General features: G+C 42.3%; 1 protein-coding gene across 4 annotated transcripts; it reads right to left on the bottom strand.

The window, feature by feature from the left end:
* Positions 1-160: 160 nt before the first annotated feature.
* LOC311116429 (muscleblind-like protein 2) lies at positions 161-23414 on the bottom strand. 4 transcript variants are annotated; one of them, XM_084191515.1, is made up of 7 exons: positions 23274-23414; positions 22751-22957; positions 21360-21608; positions 15692-15745; positions 15028-15187; positions 12209-12303; positions 161-3354 (listed from the first exon to the last, which is right to left on the bottom strand). In XM_084191515.1, exons 1-7 carry the CDS (start codon positions 23328-23330, stop codon positions 3340-3342), a joined length of 837 nt encoding a protein of 278 aa, XP_084047641.1. In that variant the 5' UTR covers positions 23331-23414; the 3' UTR covers positions 161-3339. The 4 variants fall into 4 exon arrangements, with proteins under 4 accessions (XP_084047641.1, XP_084047642.1, XP_084047644.1 ...); XM_084191516.1 differs by lacking the exon at positions 15692-15745 and adding an exon at positions 13275-13310; XM_084191518.1 differs by lacking the exon at positions 15692-15745.
* Between the last annotated feature and the right edge of the window lie 3 nt (positions 23415-23417).

The raw sequence follows: 23417 nt of genomic DNA, 5'->3' as shown, positions 1-23417 counted from the left end.
TCTTACCATCAGTCAGTCAATGTCAACAGATTTCATTTCAATAAAATACATTTCTCAGTACAATTCCATTCACTTGGGCACAACCATGGACCCCATTAAAGGAAAACTCAGATTTTTGTCTCGTGTGCAGACAATGTGTTTTTCGGTATAACTAGAAACATTCAGTACGTTATCATTTATTAATAAAAACAATGTTTGTGTTTTTCATGCAAGATGCTCAAAGGTTATTTCTCTGATACGAACTGGTAGTGATTATTAAACAGAATGACTGTGTTACTGGTGTATAGTAACTTTGCCATACCTAATGAAATTGGCATCGGTAATAATTAAATACTTTTACTTTACCGGAAGAAGTGCAATCCTTAACTGATGATAAACAATCTAACAAACTACATTCATAAATATTTTTCCATTGGTGTGCATGAAACCAGTGGTCCTTTCTCAGGGGAAAAGTTGTACATCTTAACTTTTCAATTAATAGATTTGTTATAATTTTATCCTAAATATCATTGGTAAATGTGTCTATTACATATTACACAAGTGTTAAAGTTACACCTTTACAGAGGCTGCTAAGGAAAATTGTCATAATCACGACAAATAAGACATGTTGAAATCTGCTTTACAATCTAGTGATGTATGCAGTGTTCTAGAAAAAAAGTCAACTTAACGATTACATAATTTACAAAAATACAGAACTTTAGTAATTGCAACTTTATGTTGCCACAGCAACAACTTAATATTGTTACGAAATACTATCATACTAGAGTGAAAAGTACATATTTTAAAATATTTTTTTGGGTAAAATGTCACCTATACAATTAACATTTTCTTATTTTCTTTTCTCTTTTTTTTTTTAAACAATATAAGCAATTCTAAAGCCTTGCTCATTACTGTAATGCGATGACCTGTGTTGATGACAAGGCAAGGGAGATCCAGTAGCTTTCTATTGGTGGCTTTTTAAGACTCCACCCCCTTGCTCCAGATCTGCATCTCATTGGCTGACCAATGAGACCAGACCTTGTAGGGATGCACAGCTCAATAAATTACATTCATTTCAAAATAGAATAGGATATAACATCATTCTGACTCATTTGACAAAACAGTAAAATACGATAAATTAGAAAATAATATATTCGATCACCTTCCACACCAAAAATTACATTAAAACTAACTTTTTTGAAGAAAATCTGTGGAAGTGAAATTTTTTAAAAAAGAAAATCAAAGACCAGTGCCTTATTATTTTTGAACCAAAGGTGTCTTGTTGTGGATTGTCTGTGTTGATCAAGTACCATGAAAATATGTCATGATTCTGATCCTTTTTGTTGAACACACATACACACAGGGAAAATAATAGGCTGTGTAGTATCAAGAAATGTGATTTAGAGTCAAAATACATACATCTCATAAAACAATTAGGTAATAACATGGAGGTTGGTTTAAAACAATGCTCGTACACAAACTATATCATGACATAAAATAATGGATTGTTCTGGTGACACACATACCTTGATGCTTAACATTATAAAACAAATTGAAATAAATTTGAATTAATTGCTGCTACAACCATGAATATAAATTCTCAAAAGTAAGAGACACGTTACATTTATTACACACACACACGTCACAATTTCCTGTATTCTCAATCACTTTTTCCAATGTAAACTACTAAAAACCTATGGTAAGAACAAAATATTACATAATGGAATATTTATCAAACATTCTACCAAGCTATCTTGGTTAGTTTATATATTTTTTTTGTCATGTTAAATATATGTTTACAATAACACTAGGGTACTGCTTTAACTATGGCATGTGCACGAAAAGTGAATTGTCATTTTTTTTCTCTAAATAGGTCAACATACTTTTGGGAACTTGAACCATCCTTTGATATATTCTTATTTTTTCTTTGACATAAAGTACGTTTCTCCAGATGCTTGTTGTTTTAAAGTTAAAGGATTTTTAGGCACTTCTACAGTTTTTCTCGAATAGAAACAGGATTCTCGGTGATAGCAGGGTGACGACTGACAGTCACAGATAGCCCTCCAGTCAATAACTTCAAGTCATCTCACGATGATGACGAGCATCGTCGAATGCACCTTTTTTTGAGTCGTAGCACTTGTTTCACCCCTCGCCGATCCCACCCTTATCCCTCCTTCTAGACCCACCCCTAACCCTCCCAAAGGCCTTGCCCCTGTGGTCTTGACTCTGGGGCCTCTGGTGGACTCACAGTCTATCTGTTCCAGTCTGCTGGCAGACGTCCATGGCTTGGCCCACCAGGCTGAGGCTCCATCCCGCCGAATGCTTTCGGCCAACCGCAAGCTTTCGTTAAACCCTTGGCACACAAACCGGGGCCCATATAGGCTAGTAGCACTCCCTGATGCCCAGTATAACTCTCCCCAACACCGACCCCTCTGAGGCTCACACCCAACCAACCACACGCACAGATACTCCCACAACCCAATGTCAGCACCCATCCAAAAGAAACTGAAAATGTAACAAAGGAGAAAAAATCGAAATTCTAGGTTCATTTTTTCAAACGTGCACAAAAACAAGGCCCGACTGCATGTATGGGCCACAAAGCTGTTCCACGTCTGTTTCCTTGCAGATCGACTCCGATCGCTTCTGTCCGTCCATCTGTCAGTCGCGATGACTTTTGTTTGGCAAGCCGTTGGTTTTCCAGAGATGAAATGTTGGCAAGTGGTTCATATTGAGCGCATACCACGCCATTTTAAAGGGTGATGGGGGAGCACGTTCAAACCATCGTTAAGAGAACAGTCATTGAGTAAACATATGCCTGTCGTCTGCCGTAACATTTGTATTTTTAAAATAATTAAAACAAACAAAAAGTAAAACAATCCCTCTAGCTTGGCCTGGAGTGCCAGTTGCAACCAGGGGCTTCTCTGTGACTAAAAACAATTAAGCACTTTTGACAATAAGCACTAGTTCTCTTTTAGTGCAAATAAGGTGTTTTCCATGGGTGAACATTTGTGCAGATCGAGGTTCCGTTTCGAAAACAAAATATAAAATGACCTACATTACTTTAACAGAGAAAACAATCGTTAAAATGAACTCATCGCCATCTCTCCACTAAGTAAGTGTATGTAGTTCAGTACATTTTTTTTGTCGTCCTTTTCATGGCAATAGTTTCCTAGCAATACATATACATCTTTTTGTTGTGTGCATCTTCTTACACCAGCACTCAAGTCTTATGGTTATTGGTAGTATTACACTCTTAGCATGCAGGTTGCTGTAGTGGAATGGGAAGGTAGTATGTACAGAAGAAGGGCTGTTTTGGGCTTCGTAGTGCAGCTTCTTGACACACCATTTCTTTCCTGAGAGTTACTTCAGGATAATCTGCGGGAGAGGTGAAGAAAAAGAAAAATGGAGAACAAAACGTCAGTTCATCGCCTAAGCCTTTTCAACTAATTGGCTCCATCTCAATTTATGTTTCCGTGATTCCTCACATCTGATCCCCTCGCCTTCTCAACCATATTGGAGAAGAAGAGCCAAGTTCCCTCTGACCTTCTCCAATGCCTTTTGAAAAGGAGGCGAGTAGAGAGGATGCAAGGAATCCAGGAAAGATTGAGAAAGAGACAGATTATCGTCGTGGAGTTGCTAAAAAGCCAATCCCTAACATACACTACATTACCAAAAGTATGTGGACACCTGCTAGTCGAACATCTCATTTCAAAATCATGGGCATTAATATGGAGTTGGTCCCCCCTTTGCTGCTATAACAGCCTCCACTCTTCTGGGAAGGCTTTCCACTAAATGTTGGAACATTGCTGTGGGGACTTGCTTCCATTCAGCCACAAGAGCATTAGTGAGGTTGGGCACTGATGTTGGGCGATTAGGCCTGGCTCGCAGTCGGCGTTCCAATTCATCCCAAAGGTGTTCGATGGGGTTGATGTCAGGGCTCTGTGCAGGCCAGTCAAGTTCTTCCACACCGATCTCGACAAACCATTTCTTTATGGACCTCGCTTTGTGCACGGGGGCATTGTCATGCTGAAACAGGAAAGGGCCTTCCCCAAACTGTTGCCACAAAGTTGGAAGCACAGAATAGTCTAGAATGTCATTGTATGCTGTAGCGTTAAGATTTCCCTTCACTGGAACTAAGGAGCCTAGCCTGAACCATGAAAAACTGCCCCAGACCATTATTCCCCCTCCACCAAACTTCACAGTTGACACCATGCATTTCGGGAAGGTAGCGTACTCCTGGCATCCGCCAGACCCAGATTCCTCTGTCGGACTGCCAGATGGTGAAGCGTGATTCTTCACTCCAGAGAACGCGTTTCTACTGCTCCAGAGTCCAATGGCGGTTAGCTTTACCCCACTCCAGCTGATACTTGGCATTGCGCATGGTGATCTTAGGCTTGTGTGGGGCTGCTCAGCCATGGAAACCCATTTCATGAAGCTGACGAACAGTTCTTGTGTTGACATTGCTACCAGAGGCAGTTTGGAACTCAGTAGGAGACACGATTTTTACATGCTACGCGCTTCAGCACTCGGTGGTCCCGTTCTGTGAGGTTGTGTGGCCTACCACTTCACGGCTGAGCTGTTGTTGCTCCTAGACGTTCCACTTCACAATAACAGCACTTACAGTTGATCGGGGCAGCTCTAGCAGGGCAGAAATTTGATGAACTGACTTGTTGGAAAGGTGGCATCCTATGACGGTGCCACATTGAAAGTCACTGAGCTCTTCAGTAAGGCCATTCTAATGCCAATGTTTGTCTATGGAGATTGCATGGCTGTGTGCTTGATTTTATACACCTGTCAGCAACGGGTGTGGCGGAAATAGCCGAATCCACTAATTTGAAGGGCTGTGCACATACTTTTGTATATATAGTGTATGTGTATGCAATGTAGATCCTACAAGCTCATAGTAAGTCATTTTAATGGCGTGAGTGGAGTCATTTGACTTATGATTATGAAGAAAAAAAGAAATAAAACAAAACAAAAAGCTGAATGTTATATTGATGTTGTGTGATGTCCCGTTGGCTCCTAGTTGCTTACCGCTGGTTACCCAGACAGAGGCCCTCTCCAAACCCCTTGCCTCTACCCCCCTAGGCACTTGCGTAGATCCAAGAAGACTAGATGGGTGTAAGTAATTTTAGAGGGAAAGGTGGAGCTACACATATCCATTTCTTTCAAATCTACAAAATAGATCAACTGTTTAGGTGGTAGGGTCTAGGGGTCGTTTTTGGACAGGGCCACATAAAGCAAATTATTGGCTTCAGCTTAGAAAGCAGACAGATACAGTAGATGAGCCGGCTGATGCATGGAGGACCACCATGATGCGTTGTACCAGCTACAGCATTGAAATAGAATGACTTTTCCGCTTTTAGACATTCTATTTCTACGCGTTACAGGCCAATGCTAGCAAAGGCAAAAGGTAATTTCACACACATGCATGTATGCTAGGAAATGCAGTACCACAGATATCACTAATGAGGACAGCAGTAACAACAGCGAATCAGATAATCAGTAATATGGAGTGAGTGAATGAGCCATGACGGACAGAAAAAAGGAAATGAAAGGTCAGGGGTGGATGCCTGACCCACCATAAAAGAAAAGCAAACACTAGATGATCTTGGAATAAATGTGTGTGAGACACTGATTGCACTGTATGTTTTTTGTGCCTATGATGGCACTTTACGGAAATCCTTATTGCAGACTGCAGCCCCAAAGGGGACATTGTAAAATCATCCTGCAAATATGTGAACCAACTTACTTTTTCTAACCAATGTGACAGAACCGCCACTAGTGTATCTTGGTGTATTTCCCAATTCAGCCAGAAGAGGGCGCCCCCCACATCAACATCAGGGCAGTGAGAGGGTTGACCTGCAGGTACTTATGATCAAGACTATTGTCTGTACGGCTGACCCAAATTAGTTGACTCGTCGATTGTTTGGTCATTAGGCTGTTGGTCGACCAAGATTGTTTTAGTCGAGCAGTAACAAATATATATATATATATATATATATATATATATATATATATATATATATATATTTGCGCCCCCTCAGTGAACTAATCCATTGCGGAGGCATAGACTAAAAGCCAATTTATGCTTGATCCGAAAATGTGGTCGGAGGCTCCATATGGAGGTTGTGACGCAAATGCGGAGCCTCCAGAGGCATGCAGAAACCAAATCGAGCTCCGTGCCGCATTGCCATGCGCCTCCCAATAGTTTTTTACAATGCAGAGGGCTCTGCATAGCTCCGCATTGACATGATTGGTTGATGGTAGGTGGGGGCGGTACACCCTGTAGAAAACACAAACTCACTTCCTTGACAACAGTATGAAGTATGAATGCTCTAACTTCTGCTGAGGCCGTATCACCGTAAATGCTGCATGGCCAATGAAGACGTCGGATTGACCGTGACTTCTCTCTCCAGACTTTGTGCACATTCATTGTTTCATAACTTCATTGTGTGTATTATTTGCGTTTGATTGTTAGTGTATATCAATTCCCCATTACATATATCACCAGTAGTATATTTACCGTTCATTCCTATCATTTCTAATCTACAATGTTTATTACTTTGGTTAAGGTCATTTATTTTAATGCATTCAATATATTATTATTCCAATCTTCCTGTTATCATTGTCGGAGTGGACACATTGTTCGCAGAGTGCACAACCTATGCTACACTTGTGAGAAACAAGTTTTGGTTTATATAAATTCCAATTGTCAATTTAGTAATTGTCTTTTGTTTGGAGTGCTCCTGTCAATGTTGAGTAAGGACGCGCATACATAGAATTAGGCCTATTGGCTACCTGGCCTGCTAGCAAATGTAGGCATATAAATGTGCCCATTTGGGGATCTGATAGTATTTCTGATTGGCTTAACGCACCAACACTAAACGACCTGTGGAGCTTCTCAAAGTAATATTTTCTTCAGCTCGAACAGCAAGCAAAGTCTGTTTTAAAATCCATTGAGGACTACAATAGTTCCTCAATGTATTTGAAAAATCTTTCCAGCTCTCTCCCTTTCGATAACCACTCAGCGTGAAAGGGAAAAATCTCATGCTCTGATCCAGTGGAAACGTCATAAAATAGGCATTTACATTTTAGTCATTTAGCAACGCTCTTATCCAGAGCGACTTACAGTTAGTGAGTGCATACATTATTTTTTTTATTTTTCATGCTGGCCCCCCGTGGGAATCAAACCCACAACCCTGGCGTACCTGATTACTTCTCATCAGTGCTTGACTTGGACTGAAATTAGGTTCCAGTACTCATTTTGGGTGCTGGTACTGTTTATATTTAGGTGCAGGAGCTCCACAACACTGAGCTAATATTCTATAAGAGGAACAGGAGCTCAAGCAGTAGAACATTTGAGGTGCCGGTACTCAGCAGCTCCGGTGAGCTTGTGCCCAAGTCAAGCGCTGCTTCTTATCCCTTGCGCAAATAGCTTACAGTTGTGTCTGTCCTGAGCTCACTGGCGCTGGAAACTGAGGGCCCAGAATATTTTATACAATGTTGCAAGTTCACTAGCACAAGCTTAGGCCGGACCCAAGTTAATAGTTGATACAATGTTTCAAGTTCGTTGCAGACAGGCCATGTGTAGCCAATGTGATTTATAGGATATTTATTTTTATCAGGATATTTTCTACCTACAGGCAGCAATGTTTTTATTTGTTGGCTTTACCGTTACGAAAAAAAAGATTGCAGTCAGAGTGCAGTATAACTGCAGTTTGCTGCAAATACTGCAGTAAGTTTACTGCAGTAAGTTTGCAGTGTAACTGCAGTTAGAGTGCAGTATAACTGCAGTTATTCTGCAATTACTGCATCCAAAATACCACAGTCGACTGCAGTTACTGAACTTTTACTGCAGTTTCAAAACTGCAATCTTTTTTTGTAAAGGTATGTAGGCTATTTTTACATAGTTGGCAATAGAAGTTACTTTTTAGGTTTGTATCATTTTCATTTAGATTTGGATATAATTTTTATTAACCACATGAAAATGATTTTGAGATATGAAGACATTACTATAAATATAATAAAACTGTTTCACAAAAATGTGCATATGAAAACCATAACCGGCACGCATATCGGTAGAAATGGTAAGATAAATTGGCATTCCAAATAAGAAAGGTTGCTGACTCCTCGTGTAGCCTATTACCGGCAACTTCAGGAGAGTATCTGAGAAAGCCAGCAGGAGCGGGAGGAGAATAGTTTGTTCAGGTTACGTTTTTCTTCTGGTTATATTGATCTCTGGCGCCCTCTTGAGGTATTTGTCTTATTTCATCAAACCGTAAGCTTAAAGCATCAGACAAGCTCAAGCATATAGTTGATTTTATTAAAACACATAGGGTGTGTCTATACATGGAAAAATACCCGTTTTAAAAATGTCAACCAATCGACTGGTCGAAAAAACGGACGACTTTCTGTTGACAAATATTTTTTGTTGTTGTCGGGGACAGCCCTAATTGTCTGTATTTCGAGATGACCTCTAAAGCTAAAAACAGACTATGTCGATGAACGGTTAAAAGCATCGGGTAGCATATTGAATCGCTACATGTTGAATCAGCACCGTTCGTCGACATCCAGCAGGCCAACGTCCATTATGGTGTGTCCTGTTCTTTAAAGGTCCAATGCAGCCGTTTTAATCTCAATATCAAATCATTTCTGGGTAACAATTAAGTACCTTACTGTGATTCTTTTTGACCATTTTAATTGAAAACAAACAAAAATAGCTTTTTAGCAAAGATCAATTTCTCAAGCAAGGATTTTGATAGGACTGTCTGGGAGTGGTCTGAGTGGGGAGGAGAAAACAGAACATTTGCTGTTATTAGCAGAGAGGTTTGGAACACTTTCTTATTGGTATATTAACACATTTACCGCCTGGTGATGTCACCAGGCAGGCCAAAACTCCATCCCACCAAAACAGGCAGAAATTACAGGCGGTCTTTTCCAACAGCTCTTACACTAAAAGGGCATTATCCTCATGATCACAATTTCACAGTATTATTCCAACCTCATAGTGTGGAAATATATATAAAACACACATTTTGACTGCACTGGACCTTTAAAAGAGGATCCCCTTCACCTATGTCAAACATGTTACGCTGTTCCAAAACAAACTATTACAAATCTTACTGTGAAAACACAATGTGTATGGTATATTAGATAGACAACTCACGTAATACTGTAGCTGGGTTGTGTCTGGACTGTGAAGACATATACCCTGAATCCCTATCCATTGCTTACACCTATCCACTCTGCTCAGATCTACACAAGTGCATAGGGGCTAGGGGGTGATTTGGGATTCAGGTCCCCCCGCCATATGGAACCCTTTTCCCTGAATAGTGCACTACTTTTGACCAAAGCCCATAGGGACGGACGCAGAATGCAGAATGCAGACAGGGAGAGGGCGTGTGAAGGGAAGGCTATGGCTGTCTTTACAGCTCCTGTAAGACCCAGGCACAGTCACAGCCTGCAGCTGTTAGCTAGTGTCCATGCATCATGATTAGAGCGATGCGTTTCACTGCGATGATGAGTCAGCGATGATGACGAGATCCACATTGGAACATTAAAAGCGCTCCCCCCCTCAGTTTCTCCCTGCCCTTCTCTCTTCCTCCCCCTCTCTCTCTCCCACTTTTCCTCAGAGACAACACCATCGCCATCTGAGACTGGGAGGCTGCATGTGTTTGTGTGTGCCGTATCCTCCCCGACACACACCTCGCGGTCTGATCATCAGCTGCCTCACCTGAACACAGGCACAGCAGCAAACCTTACAGATGTGCTACTCTGAGGGTGGTGTGATGTTAGGGATGCGTCCGAAATGGCACCCTATTCCCTATATAGTGCACTACATCACTGATCAGTGATTTTGATGTGTTACAGACTTAATTTAAAATGTATTGAATCAAGATATTTTTGTCACTGGCCTACACACAATGCCCCATAATGTCAAAGTGGAATTATATTTTTCCAAATCTTTCCAAATTAATTAAAAATGAAAAGCTGAAATGTCTTGAGTCAATAAGCATTCAACCCCTTTGTTATGGCAAGCCTAAATAAGTTCAGGAGTAAAACATTTGCCTAACAAGTCATATAAAAAGTTGCATGGACGCACTGCAATAATAGTGTTTAACATGATTTTTGAATGACTCTCTGCTTCAGAGTGCAAGCGGACCTTAGACTGGGGCGAAGATTTACGTTCCAACAGGACAATGACCCCAAGCATACAGCCAAAGCAACACTGGAATGGCTTCAGAACAAGAACGTGAAAGTCCTTGAGTGGCCCAACCAAAGCCCAGACTTGAATCCCATTGAAAATCTGTGGAAAGACTTGAAGATTGCTGTTCAATGCCGCTCCCCATCTAACTTAAGAGATCTTGAGAAAATCTGCACAGAAGAATGGGAGAAAATCCCCAAATCCAGATGTGCAGAGCTGAAACAGACATACCCAAAACGACTAAAAGCTGTAATCGCCACCAAAGGTGCATCTACAAAGTATTGACGCAGGGGTGTGAATACTTATGTAAATGAGATATTTCTGTATTTCATTTTCAAAAAGATTTCTAAAATAAAAATAAACATGTTTTCACTTTATCATTATGGGGTATTCTGTGTAGAGGCTGATATTGATTTTCATCCATTTTGAATTCAGGCTGTAACAACAACATGTGGATTAAGTCAAGGAGTATGAATACTTTCTGAACGCACTGTATAACCTAACTCAAAATCACGCAAACAAAACTGAACACTGATGAAACACTATATTGGTCACAAAGACAACACACAAATGTATATTTAGGCACACTCACCATGACACTAAAGAGGCCAATTGGGTCCCTTTACTATTTTTTGACCAAATAAAGCCTGGGATTGAATGTAGAATGATGTGAAACCCGACGAAAAATCAACCATCACTTTCTACACTGAGCATCTCTCAATATAAACCAATTTGAGGGAACAGTGTGAAATAATGATGATTCACCGACAACCGGAAGTCTTGATGATCATGGATCGACGTCATCCGTCCAATACATTTCTGGGAAAGCTCACTGACGACTGAGATGTAAATCAAATCTCATCAAGCCTGTAACGTGGCCACGCCCAAGGCCTTGCTAAGTGGGGTTAATGGCAGACATTGTTTGCTGCTGGCCCTCCACCTGGTTGGCAGTGCGCTGTAATTGTCAGGTCTAAAGTGGTTGTGTATGTGTTTGCGTCAACCGACTTCCGCACCAAACTGCACCTTCCCGGCCCCTGCTGACACAGAGCCATGTGTCTAACTAGTAACTGTTCCTATCTGGAGCCATTTTAGGCCTTTCCGGAGACGTCCTTCCTGTCTCCTGTAACAGTAATATAGCAGATATGGCCACCCTGGATCGACAGTTCCCTCAAGGCTTTCGTCCTCACCCATCACCGCCAAGCAGAACAGGGAGTCAGAGAGTGAAGCTGTGTTTGCTGACAGGAGCCAACATGGTGGATGGAGATGGAGTGGCTAGGTTTTTTTAGGTGGCAAAGAAGTGTGTGTGTGTGTGTGTGTGTGTGTGTGTGTGTGTGTGTGTGTGTGTGTGTGTGTGTGTGTGTGTGTGTGTGTGTGTGTGTGTGTGTGTGTGTGTGTGCGTGCGTCACAAGACATACAGGTGATGTTTCTAACGCAGGTGAAAAGGGAAACTTGACATTAACGTAAAGTGGATGAAAAACAACATAGATGCAAAACAAAAACTAGGATCTAATGCAACACAAGACAACAAAACTATTATTTGCAAATGTGAGAGCTCTGAATAAGTGCTTCACTGGGCCATTGTGTGACACGGCCAATAAAATACTAGACATATACTTGTTCAAAACGTACGGGAGTCCCGTGAAATAATAGCCAACACATTCTGACACGTGTGGCAGACATTGAAATATACCACAGTAGCAGACTAGACTAGACCATGAATGAGTTTCCCTGTTGGGACAATAAAGTTTGAATTGAAGGATGTGGAGATTGGGCTCAGCCATAGAGTTGGATAGATGGCGCACTTGGCCCAAAGCCTGTTTTGGCATAGGCAGTGCCATTGAGGGCTTTTGCCATTTTTAAGTAGTCAACTCTTCAGCACTCATAGAAGTAAAATAAGAAATTGACTACTTTACTTGAAATTATAGGAGATAAGCTCTCTAGTGTATCTGTATGGACTATGGTCATCAAGCACTTATTTAGAGCTCTGGGACTGGATGAAAGAAAGCTTTAAAATGAGCAAACCTGATTGGCTGGCGCTGCTGCTGCGTAGGGGACACTTGTGGCAGGAGTTGTTGCTGCAGAGATAGTAGCAGGCGTAGCACTGTACATCATGGGTACTTTTTCGGAAGGGGGGGGGGGGACCATGGAAGCAATGAACAGTTAGGCAGTGGAGGCAGTGTAGTAACCATGGCAACGGGTGTTGATTGTTTGGTTGTTGTTTTTGGGCATGATGCATATTACAGAGAGGGGCGAGCCATCGTTAGGTTAGCCCAGCAGAAGGCGTGCGCATCACAATGCAAAAGCGAGAGAAAGCATGGGAGAAAAGAAAGAGAAGAAAAAGCTGATTATAATCACAAGTAAGGAAATTTGGCCCGACAATCAGTTGTTCCCAGAGAGGACTGAGTGAGATATAATGAGTGGTATTATAAGATTGAGATTAACTAGAAAACAATTAAAGCCCCCTCAAGATCGAGAGCTTTTCTACCAATTGTGTTCACCTTCTTTCTTTTTTCTCTGGGAAACTGATTACATTTCCTAATCAGAACAGCAAAAACTTTTCAACAACCAATTCATTTCGAATTACTTTTTTAAATAATAGTAATACTGATAATGATAAGAATAACACTTCACATTTCATAATTAGGGTATAAGACAGTAAGTAGCTAAGTAACAAAATATATTAAATCCTAATTGAGAATAATCTCTTACAGGTGAGCTCAAATTGACGTGTAGGACTTTGCATCACTTTGTGGAGCATTTCAGTAAAAAACAGTCATGCACTCTAGCCCAATGTTCTACAACAGTGCCTCTCACTGTGTCACAACATCCAGGACCTTTGTGTCACCTGTAAGCGCTGACATCTCCCGGCCTATGGCCTGCTCCCGCTCTCCCCCCAATTTAAAGAGGCTCCATGGTGAAGTTTCCCCTAGGTACAGATCTAGGATCAGCTTCTCCTCCCCCAATCCTAACCTTAAACATTAGTGGGGAAAATTCAAAACTGACCCAAGATCAGAGTCTAGGGGCAACTTCACCCTATACCTTTAAAAGCATATGTGAGAGAATGAAAAAGGGAAAGGAAGGAACCTACCAAGGCTGCTAGCAGGAGTCATGCACAAGACTGACCCTGTGTGATCATGCAGTGGAGGAGAGTGAACAGAGGGTTAATAAGGGGAGGAGAAAAACATGTTAAGAGAGAAGAGAGACAGATTTTGGTGGTTGCCTGGTCCCAAATCGGTTTGTGCTGTATGGCATGACATTGACCATAGGAGTCGGCAAGAAAGCACAAACAGATCTGGGACCAGGCTACAGATTTTGGAAGCAAGCTATATAAACAACATGCCTTTAAACAAATTTCACAAGCCTGCAATTGGTATGATTGCACTGTGCAGTTTGGTTCCACTTGTAGTCTTATGCCATACACTATGTCTGGTCTGGGGCTAAACATTCTCAGTCAGAGCTCAATTTGATATACAGTACAATAAAGCATGCAAAAATATTAACTGTTCTGGAGGGGGTGGGAAGGTAAGGTCACACATACTACAAATGAGCCTTTTTCGGTGTCAGAGGAGGTTTATTAGCCTCAGATCGGTGTGTCCTATCTTGCCAACTCCTATGATCTCTGTCACAGCAGACACATGGCGTGACAATGGCAGTAGGAGCTGGCAAGACAGCACACACATATCTGGGATCAGGCTAGATAAGGTTAAGGGCTGGATGCTTGGACCATGCAGTGAGAACGAATCAGACCTGGGTTCAAATAGAATGTCTTCTTTCAAATTACTTTATGCGTTGGATTGGGCCTGTCTGGAGTGCCAGATGGACAGGGTTGCACTTATGGTTCCGAAAGTGCTAGGCGAGCTCAATAAAGCACAGTTTGAGTATTCGAAGGGAAAATTATATTAATGGAACCTAGGTCTGGTGTGAACACACCATTCTGAACAAGCTTCCTACACTGGGAAATAAAGTGGAAGGAGAGGAAGGGTGTAGAGGCCATGGAGGATGATAACACTAAAGAAGGGAGTAGGTAGGGAGGGATAGGGGGTTAGGGAAGGTAGTCTCATCCACATTTATCTACTTCCCCAGAGTCAGATGAACTCGTGGATACCATTTGTATGTCTCTGCGTCCAGTATGAAGGAAGTTAGAAGTTGTTTTGCGAGCCAATGTTAACTAGCATTAGCGCAAGATAAGCGCACAGACTGGAAGTCTGCCGTTTTATAAGTAGGCGTTAAAATGCCTGGTCTACTATATTCATACAGTAATATATCCTATCATCAGCCACAAAATAGTTTTACCGCTGTGATCAAAGGATATCCATGCCTTTACCTTGTCCTGGCACCTGGCTGCAATTACACATTTATATGATAGGCGAGCATACCGTTGCTGTGTCCCAAATGGCACCCTATTCCCTATATAGTGCACTGCACTAGCTTTGAACAATGCCCATATCAACTTGATTTCCACTTGAGGAAAAGCGGTTGATCACTCCTGTTGGTTTAAAGAGAGACTGGCCTCAAACTTTAGGAGAAGATATGGGGGATATCCTATTTCCTCACTAGCTCACCTGGTGAAACCTTTTAAGGGTTTTATACTTGAACTTTGCACTTTGATGCTTTTATGGGGAAACTGAAAGTTAGGGAAGCTCTATCCAGCGTGTGTCTACATGCTACATGTCTGTGTATCGGTGTACAAGAGTGTGTACAAACGTGTGTGTGTGTACATAAATGTGTATAGGGGTGTGTGTGTGTGTGTGTCTACATGCTACATGTGTGTCTGTGTGCATGTGTATGAACATGTGCATCTGTGTGTGTGTGTGTTGCAGGCAGGCGGGTGTACCCCCTACCTGTGGGAAAGCCACAGAAAGCTGTCTGCTGCTGCAGCTGTGCGTTGGCCAAGGCCTGCTGGTAGTGCAACATACTGGGGTGAAAGAGCGAGCTGGCCCCGTTGCTCTTCTCAAGTGCTGGTCTCTTTGGTAGGGGCTGCAGGCAACCGTGGGGGAACGCCTGTACGGGAGGGACGAGGAGACGTTAGATATGAGGCGGAGGCCTCAAAAATGACTACATTCACATGACTATTCTCGATTCTATAACACAAGAAATCACACTGCTGCTCTGGGTCTTTTGTGGCTACTAGCTACAAAACAGCACAAAGTTACGACAGAGTTACGACAAAAAAGTCACAATGGCAACTTAGGTTTAAATAACCACATGGGGACAATGAAGGAACTACACACGATATCTAGCAAGGCACTTATAAAATAATAATTTACAGCACAGTAACAAACACAAAGTGATACTTGGGAATTAACATTATCATTGTTGTTATACGATCAATCAATATAAATCATACTAAAAGAATAACTACAAGAATCATATTGGTGGATATTAATTGCATAATACAAATATTTGGGTGTTTAAAAAAGCAAAAAGCCAAATTAAAATTATTGTGAGTTGCTACAGTACATTAAAGAAGCTACATGCAAAGCAAAAGGTGAAAGGTCAAAGTACCAGTTCTACAGTTGCCTCGAGGGGTCGCTTCATTGCTTTGGCAGTCGACTGAGTCTTTAAATAGCAGGCAGCGAGCACATGATGTCAGTGGGCCAATGGGAGTCAAGCGTATTAACATACAGGTAACAGCAAGCAGAGGTGCGTCATGGGGGACAGCATTGCATTGTGGATAGGTGAGAAGGAAAAACAAAACAAAATAATCTGAATGCAGTATACCACGTACAAAACAATAGGCATGCACATAAACAAAAAATAGTTTGTTGTTGTTTGTTTAAAGAAACATATTGCTTAAGATCTGAATTAGTACGAAAGCAAAAAAACATCTACTATACCTACAGTTAAAAAGCTAAAGACATACAAAGATTTTCAAATGTACTTATGAAGTAAACAAACTATTTGCATAGCAGTTATTCGTTCTGTAAAGCTAGCTACTTCTTTACAAGTAAATCAGTTATCTAATCAATCAATGTATCAAAATATCTTGGGGTATTATTGATATAAACACAATTGACATTCAGTTGGGCCGAATCGTAACTTGAGATCTGTGCGCACAAGTCAACATTTCGCATAAATTTGACATTGTGATTTACGTGAACGTTTGAGTTATGTTCGCAGATCTAAAAAGGTAGGATTCGGCCTCTTCTGTATACACACTTGTACACTATCTGCTGTATGGAATATTGTTGTCTTTGTTGGTGCTTTGGTGTGACTGGCCACCATGACAGAATAGGCTGTGAGGGCAACATACATTTCTCACAGAAAAACACTAGTTCTTTGCTCTAGCCCTTACTATTGTGTTCAAAGAGCTGAAAGGACTGGATAGGTGAAAGCAATAGGAAACATATTAGAGGGCTAGGATGGAACCATCACTTAAAACTTATCCAGTCCTTTTAGATCTGAGAAAACAAAAACAAGACAAGGGGCTAAGGGAATGGGCTAATAGGGACTAGATGTTCTCAGCAAGTGAGAGTTTATGATCAATGGACAATGGAGGATCAAAAGTATTTTTGATTGGACAATGAAGGACCACAGGTCTTGTTGATTGGAATGATTAGCTTTTACAATAAAAGCAGTGCAATTTGGAACCAACGCACATTTTATGGAGACCATTATGACCAATGCTTTCATAGAAGATGCCCTATGGCAGACAATGGTAGACAGGAGAATGTTTTGGCAGACGGTCACATCCATTTCTGTCATGGGATAAAACATTCTGATTTAGGTGGTAAAAGCAAAACTATTGGTTTTCTTTCCATAACTGCACTAATACATGAGTGAACCCAAATGTGTAACTTGTTAGTGTGTGGTTAATGGGCAACTTTGGAGAGGTGAAAGTCAAAATGTGAATTGTAACAATATTAGTTATTCGAAAAGTTTTCTACATTTCCTCTTGGATTCTACAGCAAAAAAATTGATATTTGCTCAACGAAATAACATTCAAAGAAGATTTTTTTAAATGACGTTTGAAAAGAGTTTGTTAGCAAGCCTTCTGAATGAAACCAATCGATGACATTGCACAAAGGAAACAGCAAACATTGATGGGACAACCAAGGCACTTATGATTACTAGGCCATGCACAAGCCTTTGCTTTACGAGTAGGATAATACTACGTTTATTCGGTAACACTTTACATTAAGGTACCTTTTATAAAGGTACTAGGTATTTTATAAAGTGTTATCGTTCATTCCAAATGAATACACCTCAGATTCAGTGTTAGATTCAGACTGAAATGTTATGGTTAATGGAAGCGAACGGAGGAGGGGGTAGAAATATTCTGTTTTAATCAAAGGGGGGGGGGGGGGGGGGGGGGGCAAGCAAAGATGACACGATTCAACTTGCGACACGATGGAGCAAAATGTAATCAAATTACACCTCAGTGTAACTGTACAGTTGAAGTCGGAAGTTTACATACACTTTGGTTGGAGTCATTAAAACTCGTTTTTCCACCACTCCACACATTTCTTGTAACAAACTATAGTTTTGACAAGTCGGTTAGGACATCTACTTTGTGCATGACAAGTAATTTTTCCAACAATTGTTTACAGACAGATAATTTCACTTATAATTCACTGAATCACAATTCCAGTGGGTCAGAAGTTGACATACACTAAGTTGACTGTGCCTTTAAACAGCTTGGAAAATTCCAGAAAATTATGTCATGGCTTTAGAAGCTTCTGATAGGCTAATTGACATCATTTGAGTCAATTGGAGGTGTACCTGTGGATGTATTTCAAGGCCTGCCTTCAAACTCAGTGCCTCTTTGCTTGACATCATGGGAAAATCAAAATAAATCAGCCAAGACCTCAGAAAAAAATGTGAAGACCTCCACAAGTCTGGTTCATCCTTGGGAGCAATTTTCAAACGCCTGAAGGTACCACATTCATCTGTACAAACAATATACGCAAGTATAAACACCATGGGACCATGCAGCCGTCATACCGCTCAGGAAGGAGTCGTGTTCTGTCTCCTTGAGATGAACGTACTTTGGTGCGAAAAGTACAAATCAATCCCAGAATAACAGCAAAAGCACCTTGTGAAGATGCTGGAAGAAACAGGTACAAAAGTATCTATATCTACAGTAAAACGAGTCCTATATCGACATAACCCGAAAGGCCGCTCAGCAAGGAAGAAGCCACTGCTCCAAAACCGCCCAAAAAAGCCAGACTACGGTTTGCAACTGCACATGGGGACAAAGATCATACCTTTTGGAGAAATGTCCTCTGGTCTGATTAAACAAAAATATAACTGTTTGGCCATCATGACCATCGTTATGTTTGGAGGAAAAGGGGGGCAGCTTGCAAGCCGAAGAACACAATCCCAACCGTGAAGCACGGGGGTGGCAGCATCATGCTGTGGGGGTGCTTTGCTGCAGGAGGGACTGGTGCACTTCACAAAATAGATGGCATCATGAGGAAGGAAAATTATGTGGATATATTGAAGCAACATCTCAAGACATCAGTCAGGAAGTTAAAGCTTGGTCGCAAATGGGTCTTCCAAATAGACAATGACCTCAAGCAAAATGGCTTAAGGACAACAAATTCAAGATATTGGAGTGGCCATCACAAAGCCCTGACCTCAATCCTATAGAAAAGTTGTGGGCAGAACTGAAAAAGCATGTGTGAGCAAGGAGGCCTACAAACCTGACTCAGTTACACCAGCTCTGTCAGGAGGAATGGGCCAAAATTCACCCAACTTATTGTGGGAAGCTTGTGGAAGAATACCCGATTTGACCCAAGTAAAACAATTTAAAGGCAATGCTACCAAATACTAATTGAGTGTATGTAAACTTCTGACCCACTGGGAATGTGATGAAATAAATAAAAGCTGAAATAAATCATTCTCTCGACTATTATTCTGACATTTCACATTCTTAAAATGAAGTGGTGATCCTAACTGACCTAAAACAGGGAATTTTTACTAGGATTAAATGTCAGGAATTGTGAAAAACTGAGTTTAAATGTTTTTGGTTAAGGTGTATGTAGACTTCAACTGTATATCCTAAAACTCCACACATACCAGGAGCTAACCACCTGTACCCGTTGTTTATAATCTTATGTACTATAAACTTGGTTCTGTCTGGGGCATATTTCCAGATGACCAAATCTTTGGGGAATGTAAGCTCATGATACATTTATTGTTGGTACAGTTGCGGGCACTAAAAAGTTACACAATGCATGAGCAACATGGCACTCGGGCTCCTTTAGATAGTTTGTCACAAAAAACTGTACTGTGGTCCAACTTTTCAGTGCCCGTAACTGTATCTAACTTAGGACAAGAGTCTGGTCGAGTTTCCGGAACCATATGCTTCCCCCTGCGGCAGGGATTTCGGTTCTTGCTCCTATCCTGTCATAACATTTATAAATATATGTAAGTTCTCCTTTAAAAAAAACTAAAACAGTATCTAACTTACTGTACCTTGTGCCAATACATTGTAATGGCTTTATAGTACATGGTACATTTATTGAGAGAATTGCAGTGGGGAAATGCTCCCATAGAGCTGACTAAAAAGCTCTCTGTCCTCCGGTAAACCATTAACCCTGTCGCCCTAATATCTTATCACAGGTCACACCAGCTTAAGGAAACAGAGCGCAAGTTGTCATAAACTCATAATCATGTCTTCAACACTGGATGACGTGTGTTTTCCTATTGTTTTTGTCCTTTTCCTTTTAAACCTTAACTGTACTCGAGTCATATTTTCACCCAGTGTCAGTGGAGGTGCGGTTGGTGTTTTAGAGAGCAAGCAGCGATGGAGGAGCAAGCTGATGAGATGAAAAGCATGCCGGGCGATGCCATGGAATCAGACAGCAGCGCGAGAGCAGTGACGGCACAATGTGAGTGGCAGCGAGCAAGACAGAGCCAAGTTCGCCCATTCAACAGCCACTGACTCGGACCAATGTGGACACGGAGTATAGAGTGGGGAGGGAGGGTCACAGCCAAGTGAAAGTACTACTGCCAAAACCTGCTCCTGCCTGCCTGTCTCTCTGCCTGCCTGCCCGTCTCCTTGCCTGCCTGCCCGTCTCCTTGCCTGCCTGCCCGTCTCCTTGCCTGCCTGCCCGTCTCCTTGCCTGCCTGCCCGTCTCCTTGCCTGCCTGCCCGTCTCCTTGCCTGCCTGCCCGTCTCCTTGCTTGCCTGCCCGTCTCCTTGCTTGCCTGCCCGTCTCCTTGCTTGCCTGCCTGTCTCCTTGCTTGCCTGCCCGTCTCCTTGCTTGCCTGCCCGTCTCCTTGCCTGCCTGCCCGTCTCCTTGCCTGCCTCAGCGAAGGGTCCAATAATGAGGGAGTGGACCAATGACCAACCAGAGCCGTAATGTCAGTTTAGCCTCGCTTTGTCATCCGTCTCTTGATTCAATTTGTACTGATCTTCAGAGAGCTACACTTATCATTGAGAGGAGGGCGGGTCATTGTCTTTGTATGTATGATCAAGGGCATTGGAATAAAAGAGCTCCTAGCCTGAAGCTAATAATAGACAGCGTCCCAAATGGTACCCTATTCCCTATATAGTGCACTACTTTTGAACAGAGGGCTCTGGTCAAAAGTAGTGCACTATGTAGGGAATAGGTTGCCATTTGGGACGCAGCCTTAGACTGTTGTGGTCGTGTTATACAGTCGCTTTACCTTTTCTAAAGCCTGAAAACTATAGAGCCTTACAATGTCCTGAGTATGGGTTCAGTGGGCACATTTCCGTGAATTGTATAGAAGCGTCCATAATAGTATTCTAGGAAGGTGGTATATCAACTGTATGGAATAATAAAGCAGTGCTCCACATTTTATGTCCTTGTGTTCTTTTTTAGATGTGTAAAGTAGAATATTTAAGATTTAAGTGTGTACACTTTACCAAACTAGTCGTCTATAGTGGATTACATATTATAAACATTAGAAATAATATGCAAATATAGAGTGTATTTCCACATGATCTGACCCTTTGTCAGGTGTGCTGTCTAACATTGCTGGGGCTACAAAAGTCTTCTAATTTTCCCAAAAGTCCCAGGTTTTCCAGAAATCACGGTTCAAGGATTCCTGGATTCCCTCCTGATTTCAGGAATATTTCAACCAGGATTTCTGGAAAAACAGGGAATTTGGAAAAGTTAGCAGATTTTTACAACAGATTTGTGTGTGCTGTGAGGTACTACTAACTCTACACTAGAGGCTGTGAGGGCAGTGGAGGGTCTCACCATGGCAGCGGCTTGCACGGCCACAGCCGTCTGGTTGGCCTGGTGCTGCGCAGCCTTGATCTTGGCCTGCAGGTGGGCCGGAGGGTGGAAGTACTTGCACTTCTCCCTGGAGCAGCGTGACTTGATGTAGTCCATGCACACGGTCACCGTGTTGTCGCTGGTGTCAATCATAGGGCTGTCGCTGGGGTGAGCGAAGCGGCAGTCCGTCTCGCCACGCGCGCAGTTGCCCCGCTGGAACTCCCGGCACACCTGTGAAGGAGGGTGGGGTGCACACGGACAAACAGACATGCACACGTACATGGACAGACACACGCACAGTCACACACACACAACAATATTAGCTTACTTCTAACACTATTCTCAAGTATAATCCACATATCTCATACAACATAATAACACATACCAATAACATATCAACAACTTATCATTATGTTTATAACTATGGACTGAAAAATGTACAGACTGAGGTGTTTATCTATTCAGAGCCTGGGCGTAGTCAATCACAGGGGGCTTCACTCACAGCCTGGGATGTAAAACATAACACCGCACACTCACTAAGCGTGGGGAGAACACGTACGCATACGTGCACGCAAACACACACTGAAACAAACACACACGCAAAGACAGATACACACACAAAGCATGGAGAGAACACACACACACCCTCCACACACACGCGCAGAAGGCGGTAAACAGTCTCACTTAGTGTGGGAGTGTCTCCATTCCTCAGTGGAACACGGCCTCTCATTAGCAACCACATCGCTCTGTTGCTAAGTGACGGTACTTTGAGAAAAACACACAACACACCTACACTCCCAGGTCTGTCTGTGCTTACCATCCTTCCAAGGCTATTCTTTGTTTTCATTAACACAAAACGGTCTAGCTGCTTTGTTGTGGTATAAACAAAACCCCCATTGAAATAACCTCATCTATCTTAAGTAGATGTAATCAACGGTGAGGTATAGAATTCTGTTGGCCAGCGCACAAGTTCTTAAAGTTAGGTATTCTTTCAAAGTAAAGGTGTGAAAGGTGTGGAAAGGGAGTATGTAAAATATATGATTTATATCTCTGATTGGTGAGGTTAGGACTAGGTAAAATAAGATATGTGATAAGGGGTAACTTCTACCTCAACCTAGGTGTGTAAGGATGGTGTCATAAGAGAATAATTGTGATTGGTTAGTTTGTGATGTCCATGGAGAGGCTGGCTTTCCCAACTCCTCGTAGTGCAAACTCTTGATTCCTCTTATCGTGACTGGTTACTTTGTGATGCCCAGAGGCCGGCTCTCCTAACTCCTGGTATTGTAATTGGTTAGTTTATGATGTCTCCAAACTGCTAATATACTACGATATACTACGACTTCTGGTATTGTTATTGGTTAGTGGTGGTGTACCTCCAGCTTGTCCGTGCGTAGCAGCTTCTGGTTGGAGGAGGAGCTCTGCATGGAGCAGGGAGGGCTGCCGGGGACAATGATGCTCTGGGTGCTGGGCTGGAGCATCTCAGTGGGCATCATGCCCATGCTGTGGGTCATGTGGGTCAGGTAGGGAGCGTAGCTCAGCCCTGGGTTGGAGCCCAGGCCCTGGCTAATAGGAAACGACTGCTACCGAGGAATAGGGGGCGAGGTGGGGGGAAGAAGGGAGACAGAGAGGGATAGAAATGTTAAAGAGGTGAGAGAGAGACAGCAGGGGGAGAGAGAGAGACAGCAGGGGGAGAGAGAGAGACAGCAGGGGGAGAGAGAAAGGCAGAGAGAGAAGGGGTTGGATGGAGGAAGAGAGAAAGGGAGAGACACCGAAAGGGAGAGGTAGAGAGAGAGGTAGAGAGAGAGAGAAATAAACGATTGGACACATTGCACTTTACTTTCACCATCCCCGCTGAGCCAAGGAAGTCTGCTAGTCGCCTAGTAGTCCGTTACTCACCATGGTAGGCTGCATGGTCGTGCCAGGGAACATGAATGGCATCTGTTGAGCCAACATGGCTGCTGCTGTCTTCTGTTGTATGAGGTTGTTGCGGCCGTTGATCTCCAGCTGGGTCTTCAGGTGGGCCGGTGGGTGGAGGTATTT

Source organism: Coregonus lavaretus (assembly GCF_964263955.1).
Source record: "Coregonus lavaretus genome assembly, contig: HAP1_SCAFFOLD_1214, whole genome shotgun sequence".
In the NCBI taxonomy this organism is placed as follows: Eukaryota; Metazoa; Chordata; class Actinopteri; order Salmoniformes; family Salmonidae; genus Coregonus; species Coregonus lavaretus.
This window is presented reverse-complemented; position numbering and strand designations above follow the sequence as displayed.

What these genes read in the sequence shown, in the direction of transcription:
- LOC311116429 (XM_084191515.1), bottom strand. Translation starts at nt 23,330, where the DNA reads ATGTTGGCTCAACAGATGCCATTCATGTTCCCTGGCACGACCATGCAG. An exon ending in CGACCATGCAGCCTACCATG is followed by an intron (nt 22,958 to 23,273) that starts GTGAGTAACGGA and finishes ATTCCTCGGTAG; the next exon opens with CAGTCGTTTCCTATTAGCCA. An exon ending in TACGCACGGACAAGCTGGAG is followed by an intron (nt 21,609 to 22,750) that starts GTACACCACCAC and finishes CCTCCTTCACAG; the next exon opens with GTGTGCCGGGAGTTCCAGCG.